The sequence below is a fragment of the Hyaena hyaena genome, unplaced genomic scaffold, assembly GCF_003009895.1.
Source record: "Hyaena hyaena isolate Hyena2069 unplaced genomic scaffold, ASM300989v1 scaffold_21, whole genome shotgun sequence".
Taxonomy (NCBI): Eukaryota; Metazoa; Chordata; class Mammalia; order Carnivora; family Hyaenidae; genus Hyaena; species Hyaena hyaena.
In genome coordinates, this window is record NW_024080653.1 from 3,314,207 (window position 1) to 3,325,068 (window position 10,862).

Sequence of the window (10,862 nt, forward strand, 5' to 3'; positions counted from 1 at the left end):
GTGCAGGCTAGAACGCGAGGTGCGCCTGCTGCATGAACAAAGGGGCCTGGGGCACGCCCTCTGCCTGCCTCGGCCAACTTAAAATCATCTTCACCACCGTCTGCCCTGTCCCTGCGGAATTATCCCACATTCTCCTCTAAGCACCCAGCCCCCCGTTTCTCTTGTAGATGGAGCACCCTCCCCCCTTCCATGGGAGCGACTCCTTTGGACGTGCTGGGGCTGGTTCTTAAGCCAGAAGGCAGCCGCTCTGAACGATGGATACAGCCACGCGGACAGAGCCAGTGTTCTTGATAATAGTGTTTATTGTCCATTGACCGAGCGATCACTCAAGAATGATACAAAGCATCGGAGACATGCGCAGTCTGCTTGTCAACGTTCAATAGCTCTTACGTGTTCCCAGCACAGGAAGGTCTCAGACTTCATATTCCAGCAAAAACACATTGCCCAAAAATAAAAAATAAAAATAACAACAAAACAAAACCAAGCAAAAACAAACACAATCAAACAAAGCTTTAAATTATGGCAGCAAGTCCGATATTCCTTAATACTTATCAAGCAAAGATTTGAAAATAACTACAATGTAAACTTCACTTTAAATATTTTGAGTTGCTTGAATGAAGACAAGAAGGGGGGGTAGGAACGAGCAGTGCGTAGAACGTAACGTATAAATTAGACAATGCCGAATGGAGAGCCTTCTTGAACTACAGACACATTGTGATTATTTACTCTGACGGTATTTGAGTGGCTGCCACTGGGCGCTTGATCTTGATTTTTTGTTTGTTTGTTTGTTTCTGTTTTTGTTTTCCCGCGGCTCAGTGTGGCTAGAAGACCAATGTGCGTGGATGAAATAGAAAGGCCGGGTTTTAGAACCAACCGTCTCAAAGACCTTTTACTTTGTAACGATTTGAACCAGAGAACAAAAAGGTAGCAAATGGGAAAAAGCAACCATACTCAAAGAAGGAAACAAAAGATCTGACGGAATCCACCATCACAGGCTAGCTACCCACCCATGCTTTCCATTCTGGGTCAAATGATTCCACGATGCAGAAACCTTAAAAAGAAAAAAAGTGCAAGTCTAACACCTACCTAAAGGGTAATAAAAAACACAGCACGGGAATGATTACAACTGATGTCAGAAACAAACCAAGACATTTAAAAAATCAGTAGAAACAGGAGTAAATGTTACATATGATAACACCATACAGGAAGCAAACGGGGGTGGGGTGGTATATTGATTGGAGGGGTCTGGTGTTCTCGTATATACTGCAATCACGTGGACTGGCCCCTTATGACATCTTCAAATTGTCAATGTACAGCATGAAGGCACCCTTAGAACGAGGGCGGATTCCTGGATATTCTCGTCTGCCCCAGAAAGGGAAGTCATCAAGATCTATGCTGACCGGGTCCCAGCAGGCATGGAAGCGACATGCCATTTGGGGGGGGGAGGGGTGCGGTCAGGAGTCTCGTAGGTGTTTAGGGGTCACCGCAGAATCGAGCAGGCTTAGAACACGGGGACTTTGGAAGCATTCTGCAGAGGAATCACTCACAGGCTTGACAGACTTCGGCTTTACCGTGTGCGTGTCCACGCGCGTGTGCACACACGCTTGTTTTCCTAATTCGAGCGGCTTATCTTTACCACACAAGTAGGAAGAAAAAGATCACCTGTATTGTTACTGAGGAACTTCTGCCTGATTAGTCCCTATTTTACGGGCAGCAGAAATCCACTGGTTGGGGACAGGTTTTCTGGTCTCCTGTGAGGTTTTGTTTTTTTCTTAACGGAGACTCAGACAGGACAAAGAGAAGTGGAGGTTGGTACAGCTGTCACTTGGGCTCACGTGCTATCTGGGAATTCCTCTTTAGGGGTGTCAGGTGTTGGCCACAGCACCCCGGAGGCCCAGAGGGAGAGCCGCCGAACCCGCCTCCGTCACGGTCTCCCTTCTAAGGTGGGACTCGTGGGCACGCCCGGCTAACGCCACTCAGACATCCACGCACAGCACAGTGAACGTCTGTCTGGGGAGGGCACGGTACGCCCGTCGTCACCCCCTGCGGTGTGCTGGGGTCACAGGCCGTGCACCCCTAGCACAGCTAGCCCGGTGTGCTGGCCGCACGTGACCCCTTGCAAAGCTGGCGGGTGCCACTCATTTGTGCGCTCGATGCCAGGACGCGGAGGAAACCAGAGGGACTTCGGAAGCCTGGGGTAAATTGCAAGCGCAGCCTCGAGTCCCCCCAGACATCTACCCTCGGGGCGGAATGCGGCGGACTCCCCCGGAGTCGGGGTATGTGGGGGGTGAGGACAGGGCTGAAGCTGAAGCTTGTTGCCCATGCCGTAAAGTCCCTGGAGGGTGGCTCTCACCGCACTTCTGATTAACAGGGTTACCTGGGGTCCCTGCAGGAGCGAGCCATGGTCCAGGGCCACTCCTGTGCACAGGGGACCCCAGGTACTGGGAGCCCGTGATGGGCACCGAGGAGGCCGGGGCGCTTGCAAGGGGCGGGGGCTGCCGCCCTACGGCCAGAGGCGAGGCGTGGAGGCTGCAGGAAACGAGGGACATGCCCCTCTCGGGACGAAAGGGACCTGGTAGACCTGCTACACAGTCTTGCAAGGACCCTCAAAAGTTTCTGCAAAATGCGCATTCCCAGGCCCTGCCCTGCCCAGGCCTGGGCGACTCCTAAGTGCTGTCTGCTCAGTGTTTGTGACAGTGGCTGGGCCCGTGCGTCCCACTCCGGCCCGCACACGGGGGTGGGAGCCGGGGACGCACGCTGCCCCGGCCAGCGGATGGGGTGTGGGGCCACAACCATGTTTTTTAAAAGGGAAATGGGGGTGGGGTGGGGGGTAGGGGGAGAATCACACTAATGTAGACCCACTCGGATGACTATTTTATTCATGCTGCTTCCGGGAAGGGATGTCAGAGCTGGACCAGTCTAAACTCTCAGAGGCTCTTCTGCCGGCCAGAGGGGATGCTGTTGGCCTGCTTACGGGTCCTCAATATCGAGAAATTCCTGCTTGGGGGGCGCCGCGCCGCGGTACCACGCGCACGAGCCGTCGCTTCTCTTGATGCAGGCGAAGAACTTGGCCTGGTGCCCATTGATGTTCTTCTCCGTGACCCAGTCCATCCAGAGACACTCGTCCGGAGAGGAGATGTAACACGGGATCATGGGGCAGCGTGTGATCTAGGAAGAGGGGCGCGGAGCCGGCCTTGGTCAGGGGCCGAGGCCACACGGGACGGCACGCCCAGACCCCAGCCAATGCACCTGGCTGGGCAACCGGGTGGCTAGAGTTGAACCTGCTGCATCAGCAGCCCTTCCTCGTCCTGAGCGCCTCTCCCCCCCTCCCCCATCACTTGTTAAACCACAGCAGGCAGCCTGTCCGAAGCCTGGATGGAGGTGGGGGGCGAGGACCTTCGTACAAGACAATGTCCATGGCCGAGGGGCTCCTCTGCCTTGGGCCATCTGGTCTACCACCTCTGAGTGTAACTTGATGGCTTTGGACTGGACCCACCCCCCTGGGAGCTTAAGGACCATAGAGGGTCTCAAATTGCCCGGGGCCACAGGTTCCAATCAAATAGAAAGGAACTCCCGGGGGGCTCCGTCAGTTGAGTGTCTGACTCTTGGTTTCAGCTCAGGTCATGATCTCACAGTTTCGTGAGTTCAAGCCCCACATCAGGATCCGCACTGACAATGTGGAGCCTGCTTGGGAGTCTCACTCTCTCCCTCTCTTCTCTGCCCCTCCCTGACTCATGCTGTCTCTGTCTCTCTCAAAATAAACAAACTTTAAAAAAAGGCTGCTATCTTGCTCTCCAGTACGCGTGGGCTTCAAGGGGGGTGACAAGCAGGGACGGAGGGACCAGCGTCTACGAGAGGGAAGGGAGAGAACTCGGTTTTGATTTCACGTCGGGCATGGAGGGGTCTGCTCCACACACGCGTAGCTGTGGCTCAGAATCCGTATTTTGCACGAGTCCAGAACAGGCTGGCGAGGATGTGCCAGCACGCACAGCGCCAAACTGCTCGGCTCATCCCCACTGCCCCCGGGCCCAGGCTCACGTCCGGTGGCAGAGAGGTGCAGGGCAGCGGGGCAGGCAGGATGCGAGCCTGGGGACGCCACGGGCGCACCTGATGTTGGCACTGTTGTACCTGTGCTCAGCACAGCTCTGCGCTGCTTTTAAGAAGGGGACTAGGCTGTTCTTTCCCTGTCTACACCACACAAAGTCCCACTGGGAGGCTCTCCCTCCTGGGAGCTATAGGCCAGGCGGCTAGACAGCCCCGACCCCCCATGTATCTGCAGGGGCACGCCTCGGGGCTCTGTCCCCGGCCAGAGAGCCTCGCTGGTGGAGAGGCTGTGCCTCCCCACAGCCCCGTCCTGAGGACCCTATGGACTGCGAAGCCAGGGATCAAAGCCCAGCAGTCTCCCTGGAGGCAGGAGTGATGGGGTAAGAGCCCGAAAGAGGGCGGCGCCGGCTTACCTTGCACTCACAGCCCATCTGGTACCTGTGGTTCAGGCTCTTCTTCTGGGTGGTGCTCAGGGTGTCCCAGGGCACGATGAAGTCACAGAGGGTGATGTGCAGCTTGCCGTTCCCCTCGGCCTTTCCTGGGGAGACAGGGATCACCAAGCTCAGGGCAAGATACGCACCCTCCTCCCGCCCCCGAGCACGGCTCGGCGCCTAGAACTTTACTACTGACAATACCGTGTGCTGTGGGCTGTGCGAGGTTTCCTCCAGGGTGTCGTCCTGTGTCGAAGCCCTAACCCGCCCCCCACCCCCACCCCAGCACCTCGCGACATGCCTGTATTTGAAGTCTTCCAAGGGGTCAGTAAGTTAAATGAGGTCACATGGGGACCCCGCGTCCAGTAAGAACAGTCTCCTTATAAGAGATCTGGACACAAAAGCGCACAGAGGGCCAAGCAACTGAGGCCACTGAGCGGGTGACCGTCAGGAGAAGCCGGCCCTGCCCACGCCTGGATCTCGGGCTCCCAGCCCCCAGGACTGCGAGGAGATCAGTCCCTGCTGGGTGAGCGGCCTGCTCTGTGCCACTCGGGTCGCAGCAGCCCTTGCCCTGAGCACGAGAAGGATGTGTGCTCGCCGTGGCCGCTCGGCAGACACAGGAGAGGATACGGGGAAACCTCCCATTTCCATCACAGCCGACGCCTGGGTGCATTTCCTTCCGGTATCCTTGCACGCACACGGATGGGCGCAGAACAGATTGCGCTGCATGTGGGTCGTTCTGTTTCCTGTTTTACTTTTCAGACATTTCAGACGCGAAGCCTGTCTGGGTTGTTCCACCAGGAACGGCAAAACCGCGCTCTCACGGAACTGGGAATCGGCTCCAAATTCCCTTCCCTGGGGAGGACGAGGCGTTGGTCTCTCGTTGCACCTCAGGCTCCTGGTTCCACCCCTCCCTCCCTCCCTCCCACTGGCGAGTTCACGCTGGTGACGGCCTTGGCATTGGCCAAGGGGGGGCCAAAGACAGCCAAGTGCATTCTGGGGGATGACGGAATGTGAGGCGGGCTCGGGGGGCCGTTTCAACCCCCAGCCCTGCAGCTGTGACGGCATCTGGTCCAGACGCGCAGATGCCCAGGGAGGAGCGGCGGAGCCCGGCCGGGCAGCGGGGGGCTCCCCGGGGGGCGGGCAGGGGCCTCGGGCGGCACCCTGGGCACACCGCACCTGACAGAGCCCAGTGTCTCCGGCTTAACGACCTCAGGCAGAGCACTGGCCGTGGAGGATCCACTAACAGAAACGTAGTTGGGTGAATAACGCGGCTTGTCGACTGCGGCCCCATCGCAAATAAATGTCACTGTGGGGGCACCTGGGGGGCTCAGTCGGTTAAGCATCTGACTTCAGCTCAGATCATGATCTTAGGATTCATGAATTCGAGCCCCGCGTTGGGCTCTGCACTGATACTGCGGAACCTGCTCGGTATTCTCTCTCTCCCTCCCTCTTCTCTGCTCCTTTCCTGCTCTCTCCTTCTCTCTTTTTATTTTATTTTATTTATTTTTTAAAAAATATTTTTATTTATTTCTAGGTGAGAGAGAGAGAGAGGGTGAGCAGGGGAGGGTCAGAGAGAGAGGGAGTCACAGACTGAAACAGGCTCCAGGCTCCGAGCTGCAGTCAGCACAGAGCCCGACGCGGGGCTCGAGCCCACGAACCGTGAGATCATGACCTGAGCTGAAGTCCGACGCTTAACCGACAGAGCCACCCAGGCACCCCTCTCTCTTTTTAAAAAATTTTTAATGTCTTATTTATTTCTGAGAGAGAGAGAGAGAGAAAGAGACAGTGTGAGCAGGGGAGGGTCAGAGAGAGAGGGAGACACAGAATCCAAAGTAGGCTCCAGGCTCTGAGCTGTCAGCACAGAGTCGGATGCGGGGCTCGAACCCACGAACCGTGAGATCATGACCTGAGCCGAAGTCGGACGCTTAACTGACTGAGCCCCCCAGGCGCCCCATCTCTTTCTTAAAACAAACAAACAAAATAAGTATTTGGCTTTTTCCCCCCTAGAACCGTGTGCCTAGCCACTTTCTAGGAGTCCAGAGCAACTAAGGAGGGAGAGGCATGGACAGATGGCAAGGAACTCATTCCCGTCCCCGGGATTCTCCGGGTGCGCATGGCCCATGCAGGATGCGAGCTGCAGCCCTTCCTCTGGCGCGGCTGGGCCGTTCTTCACAGACAGACAGGCTGGGCCCGTGCTGGCTCTGCCCTCCAAACTCCTCCAGGGATGTCTGCTGTCTCGCTTGGCGAGCATCAACGTCCCACTTCCTGTTGCTCTTGGCCTTTCTTATGCATCCTGCTGGTCAACCAGAACTTAAGCATGAAAGTAACCATTGTGCCTTAATCCTTTTTTATCCGTTGTTCCTCACCCATAGTAATTGCTCAGTAAAACTTTACTGACAATGACACGGGGGTGTTTGTTCGAACGATTCACTTCATTATCTGTCTTCTTTGTGGTCTCCCCTGTTGACCTGTTCACTATGAATTCGAGCTTCCGCCAAGGGTAGATAGAGGATGGAAGGGCAGGAGATGCGATGCAGACGGTCTGTCTTCCGTGGGCCTGGGTACGGGGCTACCATTGACCTTGGATGTTGGGAATCAAGTGCAGCAGCATTTTGGGGTGTTAAAAGGACACCCTTTCGGTGCAGGTATAGGTATCAAGACTTGGCTGGGATGCATGATGTGCCCGTCCGTTGCCACACTCTACTACGTCTGCCTTGGAAAAACACACGGTCCTTCTTGGAGAGGAAAACAGGAACTAAGTAAAATGTGTAACTGAGGACCACAGGCTTCTTTTTCCTCTTGGAGGCAAGGACCGCAGAAGAAAATTACAGGGCCCGTTCTAGAACAGTTCCTGAACATGAGTGTCTCGTGGTGCCCGGCTCAACACGTGAACTTGAATCATCAGCCCGAGAGGAGGTGGGCTGCCCCGGGCCGTGGCCAGCGCTGGCCGCGTGGTCCACTGCGCCCCGGGATTCCTGGGTGTCCCGTCCAGACTCCAGGAGGATGAGATGGAGTCTGTGCTCAGACAGTAAACACCGGATTGGATCCAGAGCTCGGTCGCCGAGCTGGGGAAGAAGCCACACAAGCCGGGCCCCCGTCAAGGGTGAGTCAGCCACTGCCTGAAGTGCCTTTTGCGGCTCTTGGGCTCCGGGGCCAGTGAGAAACCTAAAATGTGCAGCACGTCACTCGCTGGCTTCTAGTGTTAAATGTGAAGTAGTGGAAGACGACAGACACCTATCTGTCAAATGTTAATTATTTTTGAGAAAGAGAGAGAGAGAGAAAGAGAGAGACAGAGCATAGCGGGGGGAGGGGCAGAGAGAGAGACACAGAATTGGAAACAGGCTCCAGGCTCTGAGCTGTCAGCACAGAGCCTGATGCGGGGCTTGAACCCACAAACTGTGAGATCGTGACCTGAGCCAAAGTCGGATGCTTCACTGACTGAGCCCCCCGGGCGCCCCGCATGTTAATTTTTACTACAAGCGGAGCTACAATTCGGATGGCTTTGGTTGCAGGGAGCCTATAAACGTGCACTGCAGTTACTTGTAGAATTAGCTTCCTGTTCAGACTGGGGACCATTCAGCGGCCTCGGGTGTGGGAAGAGCCCACAGCACAGACACGTCACGTGGTGAATAAGCTTTGACGGCAAATATGAATGAACAAGCTTTCGCGTGAGAGGAAACATCAACGTTAACAGTAACTGAAACTATTACCAGGCTTTCTGCACTTGACTCAAAACGACTTCGTTTAAGGGGCGCCCAGGGGCTCAGCCGGTGAAGCGTCCGACTCTTGATTTCAGCTCAGGTCATGATCTCGTGGTTCGAGCCCCACGTCGGGCTCTGCGCTGACAGTGCGGAGCCTGCTTGGGACTCTCTCTCCCTCTCTCCGCCCCACCCCTGCTTGCTCTCTATTTCTCTTTCAGAATAAATAAAATTAAACTTAAGGGGAAAAAAAGATTCATTTGGACACAGAAGGCCCTTCCTTTCAAAAAAGGGGCTGAACAAAATAGACTCTACACTGACGCCCCCAAAACAAGAGGCGCCACCAGCAAAATAGTCACCACAAAGGTGGCGTGTGCACCTTAGCTCTTGGTTTCGTCCCCTTTCAGCCACGCGGCCTCCCCATACTTCCCGATCAGTGGGATGGGGAGAGTACTTGAGCCACACGGCAGAGACCACGTGCCAGGGCTCCTGACGGCCGGACAGGATCCATCTTCTGGGCTGTGCCCCCCTGCGGTCCAGAAAGCCCATCTCAGGGGGAGAGGGCAGTGCCGAGGTCCTCGGACTCTCTGACCGACCACGCGGGGCTCCAGGAGACGAAAAGAATGTCGGGAGAGTCCCTTCAGAAGGGGGGTGAGTGGCCTTGACTGGTGGGGCTCGGCCCAGCTGCTCAGCACCCCCTGCAACAGAAGTCTGCTTGTGACACAGGGCCAGGAAGGTTCTGGTCGGACCCCCAGCTCCCAGTCCCGGCCACGCCCTGGACTCCCCTGGGGAGCTTTGAAAATGCCGATGCCCAGGCCACACCCCTGGAGATTCTGCCTGAGCTGGTCTGCGGTGCCTCCTGGGCACCAGGACTGGTACCAAAGTCCCCGAGGAATCCTCACACATGGCGCAGGGGAGGGGCTGCGGGCTTAGACGCTGGGCGGCGAGGCTTCCACGGCCTGGACCACACGAACGAAGCAGCAGAGCGTAAGAGACCAGGGCGGCGGGAGGATGCTCCCAACAGGGCCGCCGGGCGCGAGAGTGCGGAGAGATGTCCAACACCCGCCACCTCCCCACCCCGCCCTCCGGCACGGCATCTGCCCAAATTGTCTGCTCTGTAGACGCTCAACCTGATGTCAGGCCACCAACCAAAATATAACCACTGGGGTGTGGGTTCAAGCACATGCAGGCAGATTTGGAGCACATAGTTCATCTACTCAGTTTTCCTCATCTGTAAAATGGGGCTCCTAACCCATTCCTTAGAAGGGGTTGTAAGGATTGAAGGGAATCTGCAGGGAGAGCTTTTAGAGTCTGCCGGGGCCAGGGAAGGGGAGGGGGTGCTACTCCTTTGGTTAACAGGGAGACAGTGGAAGCTGTTCCATGAGCCCAAGGTCACCTGCCCCCCCAGGAGCCCCCGCACCCCCCCAGGACCCTGGCCTGCCCTCCTCCGCGGCCTGCTCCCGCAGCCCTGCAGTTTGGGCGGCTGCCTCTAGAGGGCGACATGAGGAGAGCTGGGGCTCGGTGAGCGTTTTACAGCCTTGTTCCTCACCGACCCGCACAAAACCTGACGCAGGGAACCGGAAGCCGTGGGGACCGGTCAGGACACCAAGTTCCCGCCACCAAACAAGGTTCTGTCTCCTGTGCCTTCTCCCCAGGACTTATTTTCCTGATCACAAAGGCAATAGGTGTCATTTGTGCAAATTTAGCAAATACAGGGACCCACGAAAAAGGAGACCCGAGCGACATGGACTGTCCCCTGGGCCTGCTGGCCGGCTCGCTAACAGCTGTCCCCGGCGCCCGCACCACGCACCTCGCGCTCTGACCCTGGGTCACCGTGACCGGCACGGTCAGGAAAGGGCTCTGCTTCGTGATTTTGTCCCCATCCCTGTCTCCCCGATGGACTTTATTTTTCTTATTGTAAAAATAGTAGTTGCTGTAAATGTAAAAGGGTGCAGCTGCTTTGGAAAACAGTCTGGCAGCCCCTCACACGCTTAAACATAGTCGCCATATGCCCCGAAATTCTACTCCCACGCGTCGGCCCAAGAGAAAACACAGCGACGCAAACACTCAGTGACGGGCGTGGACCGCGGCGCAGAGGTGGGACCCCAGCGTCCGGGAGGCGCCAAGCGGGTGGGCACACGGCGGTCTGTTTGGCCAGGAAAAGGAGACAAGTTCTGATTCACACCACAGCCTGGACGCAGCTGCGGGGAGACCGCACGGAGCGAAGGAGGCTCCGCACAAAGATCACATATTCTGTGATTCCATTCTGAAGACTCTGGAACAGGGGGACCCACGGATGCTGGAGCTGGGGGGGCGGGCAGGAAGGTAACACAGCCAAAGGGTACGGGGTTCTCTCTGACGGGGCCAGGGTCGCGCACCTCGATGACGAGTATATCACACCACGGGGTGACGCCCTGTAAACAGTGAATTGTTTGGTGTGTGAGTTCTAGTTCAAGAAAACTAAAAAAATAATAGATGCTCATAAGAAAACATTTGGGGGGGGGGCGCCTGGGTGGCTTAGTCGGTTGAGCGTCCGACTTTCGCTTGGGTCATGATCTCGCGGTTCGTGGGTTCGAGCCCCGCGTCGGGCTCTGTGCTGACTGCCAGCTCAGAGCCTGGAGCCTGTTTCAGTCTGTGACTCCCTCTCTCTCTGACCCTCCCCTGCTCACGCTGTCTGTCTCTCTCT

The 10,862-nt window shown here is 56.5% G+C and overlaps 1 protein-coding gene across 1 annotated transcript in view; it reads right to left on the reverse strand.

The window, feature by feature from the left end:
- Nucleotides 1-282: 282 nt before the first annotated feature.
- TIMP2 (TIMP metallopeptidase inhibitor 2) overlaps nt 283-10,862 on the reverse strand; it is a 47,857-nt gene continuing 37,277 nt past the window's right edge. Inside the window, exons 4-5 of the mRNA XM_039226481.1 lie at nt 4,458-4,582; nt 283-3,168 (exon numbers count right to left, since the gene is read on the reverse strand). Coding sequence (XP_039082412.1) covers nt 2,971-3,168; nt 4,458-4,582 — 323 coding nt within the window. The 3' untranslated portion in view covers nt 283-2,970. The remainder of the gene's footprint in view (nt 3,169-4,457; nt 4,583-10,862) is intronic.